Source organism: Triticum dicoccoides, chromosome 7A (assembly GCF_002162155.2).
Source record: "Triticum dicoccoides isolate Atlit2015 ecotype Zavitan chromosome 7A, WEW_v2.0, whole genome shotgun sequence".
NCBI classification, from domain to species: Eukaryota; Viridiplantae; Streptophyta; class Magnoliopsida; order Poales; family Poaceae; genus Triticum; species Triticum dicoccoides.
The window spans coordinates 718226044-718240505 of NC_041392.1; the positions used below are offsets into that span (position 1 = coordinate 718226044).

General features: G+C 46.9%; 1 protein-coding gene across 1 annotated transcript; it reads left to right on the forward strand.

Annotated features, from left to right (window-relative positions):
- The first annotated feature begins 1324 nt into the window (after nucleotides 1-1324).
- Nucleotides 1325-2230, forward strand: LOC119332205 (chaperone protein dnaJ 11, chloroplastic-like). The gene has a single exon (XM_037605384.1). The coding sequence runs from the start codon at nucleotides 1416-1418 to the stop codon at nucleotides 1833-1835; it is 420 nt and encodes a 139-aa protein (XP_037461281.1). The 5' UTR covers nucleotides 1325-1415; the 3' UTR covers nucleotides 1836-2230.
- Nucleotides 2231-14462: the final 12232 nt, after the last annotated feature.

Sequence of the window (14462 nt, forward strand, 5' to 3'; positions counted from 1 at the left end):
GCTCATTGCGCTATCACTTTCAGGCTGACGAGTTGGTGGGCGAAATGCACCGGATTCAGATAACCACAAATCACTGGAATATTATCAAGTCCCCAAAAGTCCGAGCAATGAAAAATATGTGACCACACAATCAATTGGCTCGTCGACGTCTCAAGGAGCTATTGCTCAGCTAGGGTGAACCTTTGAGAGCAAGCAAAGATCTACTCACCCAAGGAGCTACACTTCCGAATTCGAGATCGCTAGACAACCATAAACGTGGGAATAACAAGTTCCCCAAATGACCACACGATGAAACAATATCGGCACCATCTGTCTGCGTCGTGAGAACAATGATGAAGAATCCAAAATGGTAAGTGTGTGCACGAGCGCGAATAGTCTATCGAACAAGTTGGGAATCCAAAACATATTCTCAAACTATCATTTTGTTAAAACAAGTTGCTCATGTTGAAACCACAGTCCACAAGCACCTGCATATGAATGAGTGGATGCGGCAATAGAACATCTGTCGACACGCAATCGATTAGCTCAGCTGGCTGGGACCTTCCAGAACAACGGAAAAATCTATGGTGACTCCATGTGGAGCACCCAGGAAAATGTCATGAATTCTTGTAATACAAGTCGACAATACAATATATCTAAATGTTTTTCACAAAGAAAAGTCACAATATCAAAAGAAGGATAAGAAATTCGAATGTTCCTGATAACCACAGACACTACAATAACAAGCTCCCCGGAAGTCGACACCATGAAAGAATATCGCCACCGTCTATCGATGTCACGGGACTAGTTAAGGGAGACTGATAATGCTTGCAAAAAAAAGGGAGACTGGGATAACAATAACGGTAAATTTGCCGTCCAAGTGAGGACAAGTTGGCGATATTCAAACCATGGGCCGACACCTATGTATTATGTTATGTCACGACGATTTGAAAATTCAAATTCGATATGTCAGCACGCCAAGAAAACAAATAGAACTATCCACGGCTAAAGCTTATACGTGACTTGTCATGCCATGCCATGTGGACCATCATATGGGATGCTACAAAGCATCTCGCGCGCCAATCCGTGATCGGACGGCGGGCGCACGGGTCCCTTTCAACCTTGTTGGGGAAGAGAAGTTGGCACCACAATTGGTGTCACGATAGCAACGTCCAAGGAGGCCGACAAGCAACTCGCACTGCGGCACTGGGTGGCTGACTCAGCGGGATCTCACACATAATCTTCTTCGCTTCGATGGATAAGATCAAGAGCTGGCGCGTACGTGCCACCACAGAGTCCTCCGTCCACACCCCTGTCCGGAGCCTTTATAAATCCACCGGAGCCTCAGCTCTCTCCTCAACGAGGACGAACAACAGTGCAACGAAGAAGTACTCTGCTTTTGGATCAAGAACTCAAGAACACAGATCGGGCAATCGATGGCTACGTTCGTGACGTCGTCGCCGGTGGTGATGGGGTCGGCTCGCCCCGGGCGGGCGACAGGGGCTCGGCGGTGCATGGTGGCGCATGCGTCCGTGACGATGGCGGCACCGACGGTGGTGGCCACGGGGAGGACGCACTACGAGGTGCTCGGGCTGGGCGCCGGGGCCAGCAGGGGCGAGATCAAGTCTGCGTACCGGCGCCTTGCCAGGGAAGTGCACCCTGACGCCGTCCGAGGTGGCGGCGACGAGGGGTTCATCCGGCTGCACGCGGCCTACGCCACGCTCGCTGACCCCGACGAGCGCGCTCGCTACGACCGGGACGTGACCTGCCGCGCCGCGGGGATGATGATGCGGCGGGCGGCCGCGGCCGGGCCGGCGTTCCGGCGGAGGATGTGGGAGACCGACCAGTGCTGGTAGGACGTACGACCTGGCAAACGCGGCTGCCCTCCGGGGCCCCAACCGGCGGCCTCCCGGTTGGCGGCACGGCGCTGGATTGGACGTCCTCAAGACAATCGTGCACCGTACGATCAGGATTGGACGGCAAGAGGCGTTTCTAAAGATCTCTTGTGCGTCCGGTCAGCAAAATGCAAATATGTAAATTAATTCCCAAATTAATTAGCTAGCTACTGTAAATTAACAGCCAAAGGATATATGGTAGCTCTCTTTGGTAATAGAAGGAATTAGTTACCTCCATGTCGCTCGTTTCTTTTTCGGAAGTAGTCTCTTTGATTCTGCACGAAACTAAGTACCACGGTACCACAATCCATGTCAGTCATTTCTGAAGGATGCCATGTCATAGTTTTGGATAGGCATGTCAGTTATTTCTTAAGGATGCCATGTAATAGTTTTATCTTTTGCGAAGAGCCATGTCATAGTTTTGGATAGGTAGAAAAAAGTTTGTGAGGACATATAGCCACAGGTGCAAAGTGAGGACAAATAGTCACTTGTGTCAATATTACTACTCTCATGTGTTTTTATGTCTTCAATTTAACAAGCTGACTATATGTTATTTGCACCAAAAATCATATCTTAAGATTCTTGTTCGAATGAAGGTTCTGAACATATCTTTTTATGGTGTATTTTACCTGTTTTGTTGGTTAAATTGAAGATCTAAGAGATAATGGCTGACTTATATTCCCATCTCGCGGGAGTAATAACAATAGCTTCGAGGTATTTCATTATTGGCGTCATTTCAATTTTTGGGTTATGCGTTTGCATGAGAGGCACCGACATCAGTTGAGGTCAGCCATACATTGTAGATTCACCAGAGAGCAAAATCATTTCTTAAGGAGCAAGAAACCAAATTAGTTCCATTAGATCAATTATAAAGCATATTATCATACCATATATAGTTGATGTTTGAAATATCAGCGTGCTTTTCTTCAGATGTGCTCAAAGTAGTTTGACTTAGTATAATGCTAAAATTTTGATTAAAGTGATTAATAGTTTCCTCCACAAAGCAATCACAAGATAAATAATAGAGAATTAGAAAAATTGGAGATATTCTTCGTTTTACTCCTCTTGTACTCCCAAGGGATTTATATACTACGCGATTAGGCAAGCAATAGAATCAAGCCAGCACAATCACACGAACCGTTCAACACAAAAACCCACGCTCTGGATCAACTCTCTAAGTTACACGTGCACTTGAGTCATTTTTTCGCAGAACACCCCAATGGATCTCCTGACACTACGTGTTGGACTCGTCATCCTCAATCATCCCCAAACATGCCCTCTCTTCTTCCTCTGGAAATTCCTTTTAGGGTTGCATTGATGTAGGACAACAATGGATATGAGATTCTTCTACCCAATACCATGACGTTGTCCTCCAAGCGGCCAGGCCCAGGGCCGGCCCTGATATACTAGCATGCATGTACATTAGTGTGATATACAATTTTCAAATTAGCGGGTGAATCTTCAAATCGTATCAAACTGAGTTGGTTCATGCAAATTTCAGAGAAGCCAAGTCAATATAATCTTGACATGGGAACACGCTTTAGGCGAGTCCCACAACTTTTGTAGAAAAAACTCATGTAAGAAAACAAATGATCAAAATACAACTTATGTAAGTTTTATTTGTAATACTCATGCATGCTAGACATTGCATATGTTCTAGATTTCTGTATTTAATCACATCAAAAAAATTAGGATTGATTTCAAGAATATCTACCAAGTTACTCAATTCATACAACGTAAAGCAATCTGCCAAATTATATAGATATTTAAGATGCATTGGAAAAATTAAACACAAATACAAATACACTAGCGTAAATTTATTTGTGGAGTATGATGATAATATTGGTTTGCATAGATCTTTGGTGAAATCTATTGTAATAAGATACTTATTAAATATCTCAACTAAATAAAAATATTTTTGCCAAAAAATTGCAAGTTACTTAGCACTCGGAAAAAATATATGAACAAATATCACAACGAATGAAATTGTTATAACAAAATATGTTAGCGTGTTTCTATACTTAATTGTTGCTAGTTATACGTAAAATAGTAATAATAAAAAATATCAAAATTTGTTTATTGTGCATATATGAGGACAATATGAGAAACATAATTTAGTGAGAAATGCTTATTGTGCAGTAGAAAAGTTCAATATAAATAGGGGAGGTTAGCTCATCATAGCGTATTTACTAGAAGTCAATGCTTGATTAAACAACTCTTATGTGGGTAAAAGGGCAAAAGGAGAACATGAAAGTCGTGAGGTTGAAAAAGATTGACTTTTTGCTGATAGACAGACACCTCTGAGTGCTGGTTTTGATGGCCGAGCACCAGGTAGGCCGCAATCTGGTCCGATCAAACGGTCTTTGGGATTTGGAATCTTTCAGTCTGGTGACATGCTAGGCAGCGAATACGGGCTGATATATCCCCTATGGGAAGCCTAGGAGAACATGTTTGATCCATTTTCCTGATCGTATTCGTCCACTCAACCTCGCAGCATTGTCCTTCACCAGATGTCTTTAATCATGCATCCTTTTCTCTCTCCCAAATGCGACAACGGCGTCGTTACTCTCTGGCGAAATGTGTTTCTTTAATGTTGATGACCACAGTTACGTCTTTTTTTGATCCGCCTATCATGACCGCGCTTAGATCCGCCTCATATTCATATATTTGAGTTTGTTTACCTAACCAGCCCCCTCTTTTGCAGGATTGTGTTTTCCCATTTGACTTAATATCTGTTTGATTATTATGGTTTCTCTTTTCTTTTTGATGCTAACTCCATGTGCATGTTTAGGTTGTTATTGGTTCAGTTGGCAAAGGTTGTTGTTGCCCTACCATTGATTCGTTTACTCATATTGTCCTCATATCCCATATTTACGAGAGGACGTATACTCACAACAAGGGTTTTTTTTACAAAACTTTGGCAAGAGTATTAAATTCTAGTTTTTGGACCAGATTGTTATCATAGTTTCTACATAAGAAACTTAAAATAAAAATTGGCATAGGTATGAGGCCTTGATTCTTACAACAATATGTTTGTGACTGGGATCATCGAGATCTTAATTTATGCTCTAGAAGACACCCGTTAAGACGTGCTTACAAAGACTCGAAGTGGGGGTTGTGTCCAAATTACGTCTTGATCGGAACACGCCCTGCATCAAGAGTCAGTTGTCCAACCCTAGGCCTCATCGCATGGGATTACCTCAGTAATTAAGATAAATCAGATAAAAGCATTAATAAGTACACCTCATCTATCCCCAATGATTGGCTTCACGCTACCATACTAAACTTTTCTATCACTGGTGTTTAGAATTTTGTTTCACTTCCTCTCTGCTCCTAACCTCCTCATGGCTCGAACTCCGTGATCCTGGGTACCTGCAAGGTCGAAGAACGCGAGAGATACAAGAGATAACTATGATGCAATTTTATTTCACACATACATGGCGTTCATTCAAAGTCATTCCATCAATCCCACTTACAAACACATCGGCTGGCAAGGCTATGCCTCAACCCATTGTCTTACCAAATTACTTACGTATGATGATCGCATGCACGAAGAAATAATTGAAGAACACAACATGATGCAAGCTTTATTAATAATATGTATTACAATGTTGCCGGATGCGATACACGATTACAAGTATGGCTAATTGGAGGTGAATTGTTGCGGTGGTGAAGATGATGGTGGCTAGTTATGGAGATTAGATGGGAAATGGTGGTGGCTATGGTTTGTGAATGGCTTCTAGCGTGGAATGAGGTTCCATTGTGCTTTCTGTTGCAATTCTGTTACGAGGCCCTTTATAATAGTTGGAGCGTTGAACGCCATGGTGCGGATGGCATGCGGTAAGAGACACCGTCTTGCATTTTGTTTCATCTGGTGCCTCAGATTTGATCTCTTTCTTCTCCATTTTGCTTTTTCCAGTAAATATGATGGTTTTTATCCATGTATGGTCCCATTTCCCGTGCAAAGAAAATAAAAGGACAATTTCGTAATATCTTGCATTCATTAGTCAGTAGTAACAATATCGGGGGAAATATCTTAGATTTTATAAGATAAATCAGTTAAAACAACGGTGTGATGAGTGTAAAAAAATACACTCATCAGTTCTCTGCTTCCAAAAACGCTCCATTGACTGAAAGAGCAGTGAAATTCATCGGGGGTGCCAACCAGTTATGGACGACTCTTCTTCTGTTTTTCAATATTCCAAGAGCAATTCAGCATATCTTACCCTTGATAATTTCTTCCATCGAGTATCTCCTTGAAGCATAAATGGAATCAAAGTAGCTTGGTAGAAAGTTAGCGGAGGCTCCAACCAGCGCAGCTTCCTTATCATGAATACTGTCCGTGTGCACATGCCAAATCCTCCAAGTTAACGTGGTCACCATATTCGGAGCTACTCCCTTTGTCCCATAATATAGGAGCATTTTTACACTAGTGTGTAAAAATGCTTTTTATATTACGAGACGGAGGGATTATTTCGGAGCACTGATTCCTTGTTCTCTACTCCCACCCAGTTCTTGTGGTCATCACAAAATCAACTACAAAAGTACTTCCGAACGATGTTTTGATGAACAACACATGCACGATGGTTAATCCAAACGCCTGCGTAAGACGCCCATGGATAGTGTGATATGACATGTAGTGCAAATTTTGGCTGGCAAGCATCGTCCATGAAGCAGTGCTCTACCAAATAATATATCCTTTTTTCTTTCTTCAAAATGAAATGTAAAGAAAACCGTCGCCATAACTCAGGGTGATCCTGAGCTTATCCACTGGCAACTGAGTAGCACTACTACTTACTGATAGTGTCTTCTCTTCACCAGGTCATCAATCTTATCATGATATCACATATGATTAGCATCAATAATGCAAGCAAACACTTATCCCGGCCCATACACATTTCCTTTCCCAATTCATTTCACGGGGATGTTGTAAGACAATAAGTTTTGGGGAACCAGCACAACCCTCTAGGGGTGGCTTATCTCATTATATATAATGGTTGTGTTACAATATGTACATAAGTACAGAAGCTATACATAGTCTAACACCCTCCCTCAATCTTAGCCACTTTCTAAAGAACTGAGAAGGGTAAGATTGCGCCTACAAGCCTCAAACTGTGGCAGCGGTAAAGGCTTAGTGAAGATGTCTGCAAGTTGATCCTTAGATGAGATAAACTTGATCTGGAGTTGCTTCTGCGATACACGTTCCCGTACAAAGTGATAGTCAACTTCAATGTGTTTCGTTCGGGCATGAAATACTGGATTTGCAGAAAGGTATGTAGCACCGATGTTATCACACCAAAGAATAGGAGGCTGTGGTTGAGACAAACCCAACTCCTGAAGCAAAGACTGCACCCAAATAATCTCTGCAGTAGCATTAGCCACAGCCTTGTACTCAGCTTCAGTACTGCTACGTGACACAGTAGCCTGTTTCCGAGCATTCCAGGCGATCAAATTAGAGCCAAAGAATACTGCATAACCCCCCGTGGATCGCCTGTCATCTGGGCTACCAGCCCAATCTGCATCAGAGAAGGCCGAAAGGACCCGAGAGGAAGTCGGCCGAATATGCATACCAAATGTCAGTGTGAACTGAACATAACGAAGAATGCGTTTAACAGCAGCCCAATGAGTATCTCTGGGAGCCTGAAGATACTGACAAACCCTGTTAACAACATAAGAGATATCTGGTCTCGTGATCGTCAAGTACTGAAGTCCACCAACAATGCTCCTGTACTCTGTGGCATCCGCAGGAGACAAAAGCTCACCATCAACAGCTGTTATCTTGTCGGTAGACGACATGGGTGTGGTGGTCGGTTTGCACTTCAGCATGCCAGCTCTTTGTAACAACTCCAAGGAGTACTTCTTCTGCGTAAGGACAAGACCAGTAGCACGAGAAGTGACCTCAACTCCAAGAAAGTAGTGAAGCTTCCCAAGATCTTTGACCGCAAAATCAGCACCAAGAGAGCAGACAAGAGCATTAGCAGCATACTGAGAAGAGCTGACAAGGATAATATCATCGACATATACCAAAAGGTACATAGTGACTTCTGGCTTCTGTAGAAGAAATAATGAAGTGTCAGCAGTGGACGGCACAAACCCATGAGCACGAAGGGCAGAGGCAAGGCGGGCATGCCAGGCACGAGGAGCTTGCTTCAAACCATATAGTGCTTTGGAAAGACGACAGATATAGTCAGGACGATCAGGATCAGAGAAACCAGGCGGCTGTTTCATATAAACCTCTTCCTCCAAAAATCCATGTAGAAAAGCATTCTACACATCAAGTTGACGAAGTGACCAACCACGAGAAACAGCAATGGAGAGAAGAAGCCGAATAGTGGTAGGCTTGACGACAGGACTGAAGGTGTCCTCATAGTCAAGACCATGACGCTGCCGAAAACCGCGAGCAACAAGTCGCGCTTTGTAACGCTCAATAGATCCATCCGAATGCTTCTTCACTTTGAATACCCATTTTGAGTCAATAACATTTACCCGTGGTGGTGGAGGAACGAGAGTCCATGTCTTGTTACGAAGAAGAGCATGAAACTCCTGCTCCATAGCCTCTCGCCAATGTGGAATGCGCAGGGCAGCCTGATATGAGCAAGGCTCAGAAGATGGATCCGCAACAGTAGCAGCCAAACAAGCAGCCAACCAAGCAACCGTACCATCCTTACGTTCCTTAGGTTTGAAAATGCCACTGCGACTGCGTGTATGTGGTCGGGACACAGGAACCACCGAGGTCGACGGAGCAGCCTGCAACGGGCTGGAGGACGGCGACGTTGACGAGTCAGCCGGTGACGAGGAGCCAGTCACGGTAGCCTTGGACTCGGTCGACGAAGAAGGCCGGCCCACCGGCGAAACCGGCAGAGCAGACGAAGCAGCTGGCGACTCCGGCATCACAGACCGGGCCGTTGGCGAGCTCGGCATAGTGGGCCGTGGCGCGGCCGGTGTCGCGGGCTGATCCGCGGATGAAGGCGACGTGAGGACCCGAGCCGTGGGCGAAGACGGCGTGACGGGCCGAGCCGCAGGCGAAGACGGCATGACGGGTCGAGCCGCGGGCGACTCGGCGGCCGCTGGCGAAAAAGGCCGAGCCGCTGGAAACTCGGCGATCGCTGGCGTAGCGGACCGAGCAGTGGAGATGCTCGGCGCGACGGGCTCGTCGGGTGACCATGCATGAGCACGCGAATCGACGCCATGCAACATAGGGCGATCGACGTGCCCACCAGAAGACGACGATGATGATGGTGAATCCTCCAACAGCTCCAAACGAGCTCCACGTCCGGTTCCTGCACCATGGTTAGGTAACAGCAAAGGAGAGTATGCAACATCGTCAAATTGGTCAGAAGCAACAGAGGATGAATGCAGGGATGGTGGTTCGACAGTAGACACAGGAAGGTTGGCAAAGGGAAAAACATGCTCATCAAACACGACGTCCCGAGATATATATACACGATTAGTGGGAACATGAAGACATTTGTAACCTTTATGAAGAGAGCTATAGCCAAGAAAAACACACTTCTTAGAACGAAACTCAAGCTTGCGCTTGTTATATGGACGAAGATGCGGCCAGCAAGCACACCCAAATACCTTGAGAAAGGTATAATCAGGTTGTTCATTAAGGAGAACCTCAATGGGAGTCTTCATGTTTAAAACACGAGTAGGAGTACGGTTGATGAGAAAGCATGCAGTGGTGAAAGCATCACTCCAAAACCGAAACGGAACAGATGCATGGGCCAAAAGAGTAAGACCAGCTTCAACAATATGACGATGCTTACGTTCGACTGAACCATTCTGCTGATGTGTATGTGGACATGCTAAACGATGAGCTATCCCAAGCGACTGAAAGAAAGAGTTGAGGTTGCGATACTCGCCCCCCCAATCCGACTGGACATGAACAATTTTGTGCTTGAGAAGACGTTCAACATGTTTTTGAAACTGAACAAAAATATCAAACACATCAAATTTGCGTTTAATAAGGTAAAGCTAGGTAAAGCGACTATAAGCATCAACGAAACTGATATAGTAATTATGACCACTGACAGAAGTCTGAGCAGGACCCCATACATCTGAAAACACAAGTTCTAAAGGATGTTTCACCTCACGACTGGACTCCGAAAAAAGGAAGTTGATGACTCTTCCCTTGCTGACAAGCATCACACACTGCTACATCTTTATTACTAGACAAACTAGGAAGCTCATGACGACGCAAAATATGACGGACAATAGGTGTGGCCGGGTGACCAAGACGAGCATGCCACTGTGACGGAGAGACCCGAACTCCACTCAAAACGCGAGCGACGCCAGGATGCTCCAGACGGTAGAGGCCCTGGCACAACCGCCCACTAAGAAGAATGTCCCTCGTGCCCCGATCCTTAATAAAAAGATCAAAAGGGTGAAATTCACAAAGCACATTATTATCACGTGTGAGTTTAGGAACTGAAAGAAGATTACGGGTCACAGATGGAACTCGAAGAACATTGCGAAGCTGAAGATTCCTATTGGCATGTCTAGTGAGAAGAGATGCTTGACCAATATGAGAGATGTGCATACCTGCTCCATTGGCGGTGTGGATCTTGTCGGAGCCATGATAGGGTTCACGAGTGTGAAGCTTCCCCATCTCGCTGGTCAGATGCTCTGTCGCCCCAGAGTCCATGTACCAGTGTGGATCGATGGAGTAGGACTGAGTGTGTCCCTGTTGCTTCTGCGGCGCGGGACGATCAGCCATGGCGACCTGACGGGCATTGTTGCGTGTATCTTTGCCGTCATTGCCAAGACCAAGGAAGCTTCGCTGGAAGCGCTTATGACACTTGGAGGCCCAGTGCCCATCGCGGCCACAAAGCTGACACACACGTGGACCGCCAGCCCCCGGTAAGGTCGCAGTAGGTGGGGGGCCGAGGCGGGCGTCAGTGGCAGCCCCAAGGGAGACCGGGTGATGAAGAAGAGCGGCCACCCTTGGTGGCGGCGTTGGCCGAGAGGGAGCCAGTGCCCCTGGTGCGGCGAGTCTCGACCCGTTGCTCAGTGAGAAGGAGCCGAGAGAAAACCTCGTGTGCCAGCATGGGTGTCGAGTTGCCCCGCTCGTTGATGATCTCGACTAAGGCATCATACTCCTCATCAAGACCATTGACAATAAACGAGTTGAACTCGGAGTCGGTGAGGGGCTGTCCAATGGAGGCCAATGTGTCGGCGAGGCCCTTGACCTTGTTGTAGAACTCAGTGGCAGTGGAGTCAAGCTTCTGACACTCTCCAAGCTGACGACGGAGTGCAGAGACACGAGCCTGGGACTGCGCTGCAAAGGTGCGCTCAAGGATGGTCCAGGCCTCATGAGACGTCTTCGCGAAGACAACAAGGCCGGCAACTGCCGGCGAGAGCGACCCCTGGATGGAGGAGAGGTTCGCCTGGTCCTGCCCCGTCCAGACGCGATGGGCCGGATTGTAGACCGGACCGTGCATGCTGTCTACCAACGCGGGTGGGCAGGGAAGCGATCCGTCGACGTAGCCTAGCAGGTAGTGACTCCCCAAGAGCGGGAGAACCTGCGCACGCCAGAAGATGTAGTTGTCGGCGGAGAGCTTGATGGTGATGAGATGACCGAAGTGAAACGGCGGCGGCGAAGACGATCCCATCGAGGAGGCTGCCTGGGGTGCAAACACCATGGAGGCAGCCAGAGGCACCGAAGCCGATGCGGGAGGAGGCGGGACCGCGGCCAGGGCGGGCGCCGCAAAGCTCGCGGCCGGTTCGGATGCCGCAAGGCTGGCGGCCGGGGCGGACGCCGCCAACCCCGCCAGCGGGGCGGTGTGATCCGCTTGCGGCAGGAGCGGCGGGACGACGCCTGCGGAGTCCGCAGCGGACGGCGGCGCCGCGGTGTGGACTACGAGGTCACGCCCAAGCGAGGGCGCCGGCGGCGTGGAGAAGACGGAGCCGATGCTCCTTGTCCCGATCGGAGCCGGAACGGAGACGGCATCGAGCGGGAGGTTGAGCAGAGCCGCAAGAGAGGCCGGGAGGAAGCCCGCAGCAGTGGAACCGGTGGTGGCGGCGCTCGACATGGCGGCGGCGCGATCGGTGGCGCGGCGGCTGCGGTGAAGGCGGCGGCGGCTGCGGCGGCGGTGCGGGTATTAGGGTTTAGAAGCGGAAGCGATCGTAACCTAGCGTGATACCATGTAAGACAATAAGTTTTGGGGAACCAGCACAACCCTCTAGGGGTGGCTTATCTCATTATATATAATGGTTGTGTTACAATACATACATAAGTACAGAAGCTATACATAGTCTAACAGATGTCCACGTCCATGTCCGCCGCTCAGCTCCGCCCCAGGCCCAGCTCCGCCATCCATGTGTGCGCGGCGCCGAGAGCGATGAGACGTCGAGACCCCGCCCCCGGCCGTACGTCGCCGTTGACGCCGCGATGACGCAGTCGGCGTCCGCGCCTCCGACGGCCCACTTGCCGAATTGATAATGCTAATAACGCCGTCCATCACGGGCTCTGCCGCCAGCTGCATGCATGGCCGACTGGCTTCGTGTCGGCGCCGCTAGACAAAAACTTGTGCAACACGTACGACTATGAGGAAGAAACGTAAGGTCAGCTTAATTTCTTCTACCCGGCCGTAACGTAAGTGATGATGAGCAAGATGCTACTAGCATCTCGAACCATCTAGAAGACGAAGAAGAACAGGCTAATTCCTGGCGATGTCAAGACAAGCTCGGTGTGAAAAAGTCGGAGGTACATCTATCATGTAGACTAGAGGCAGAATGAAAACATATATACGTACAAAGACAAACGAATGCAGAAAAATCAGAGGTCAGTCACGGTAGATCATTGGCTCATTGCGCTATCACTTTCAGGCTGACGAGTTGGTGGGCGAAATGCACCGGATTCAGATAACCACAAATCACTGGAATATTATCAAGTCCCCAAAAGTCCGAGCAATGAAAAATACTACCTCCTTTCTGGTTTATAGGGCTCAATTTAAAAATCTCACCAACCAAGATAGATGGTGAGTAGTGAAACAATTTTTATAGTTTGCAAAACCACTCAATTAATGCGCTTGTTTTCCTCAAAAATTATGTTTACCAATGCATTAATTGCAATGCATGCATGCATAAAGTACATACATTGGTCAATTTTCTCTTAATACTTGCATGCAATGATTTATTGCAACTTGAAATCTGAACATATGATGGGGAACAACCAAACTGAGACTTATAAAATGGGAAAACTAAAATTTAAGATGAGCCCTATAAACTGAAAGGAGTATGTGACCACACAATCAATTGGCTCATCGACGTCTCAAGGAGCTATTGCTCAGCTAGGGTAAACCTTTGAGAGCAAGCAAAGATCTACTCACCCAAGGAGCTACACTTCCGAATTCGAAATAGCTAGACAACCATAAACGCGGGAATAACAAGTCCCCCAAATGACAACACCATGAAAGAATATCGACTCTATCTGTCCGCGTCGGGAGAACATTGATGAAAAATCTAATGGACAAGTGTGTGCGCGCGAGCGCGAATAGTCTATCGAACAAGTTGTGAATCCAAAACATATTCTCGTACTATCATTTTGTTAAAACAAGTTGATCATATTGAAACCACAGTCCACAGGCACCTGTATATGAATAAGTGCTTGCGGCAATAGAACATCTGTTGACACGCAATCAATTAGCTCAGCCGGCTGGGACCTTCCAGAACAATGGAAAAATCTATGGTGACTCCACGTGGAGGACCCAGGAAAGTGTCACGAATTCTGGTAAAACAAGTCGACAATATAATGTATCTAACTCTTTTTCACAAAGAAAAGTCACAATATCAAAAAAGAGATACGAAATTCAAATGTTCCTAATAGCCACAGACACTAAAATAACAAGCTCCCCGGAAGTCCACACCATGAAAGAATATCGCCACCATCTATCGATGCCGCGAAACTAGTTAAGGGAGACTGGGATAACCCTCTCAAAAAAGAAAAGTGAGACAGGGATAACAATAACGGTAAATATGCCGTCCAAGTGGGGACAAGTTGGCGATATTCAAACCATGGGCCGACACCTATGTATTATGTTATGTCACGACGATTTGAAAATTCCAATTCAATATGTCAGCACGCCAACAAAACAATTAGAACTATCCACAGCTCGATCTGCCATTTTGGCTTGAAGCTTTATTTATTTTTCCCAACCACATGAAGAAAAGTAGAACAACAGTGCCGTCCACAGCTAATGTTTATACGTGACTTGTCATGCAATGCCATGTGGACTATCGTATGGGATAGCATCTCGCGCGCCGATCTGCCATTTTGGCTTGAAGCTTTATTTATTTTTCCCAACCACATGAAGAAAAGTAGAACAACAGTGCCGTCCACAGCTAATGTTTATACGTGACTTGTCATGCAATGCCATGTGGACTATCGTATGGGATAGCATCTCGCGCGCCGATCGTGCCTTGCTGGGGAAGAGAAGCTGGCACCACAATTGGCTGACTCAGCGGGAGCTCACACATAATCTTCTTCGCTTGGATGGAGATAAGATCGAGAACTGGCGCGTACGTGTCACCACAGCACCACTCCGTCCTCACCCCCAGTCCGATCCGCTATAAATCCACCGGCGT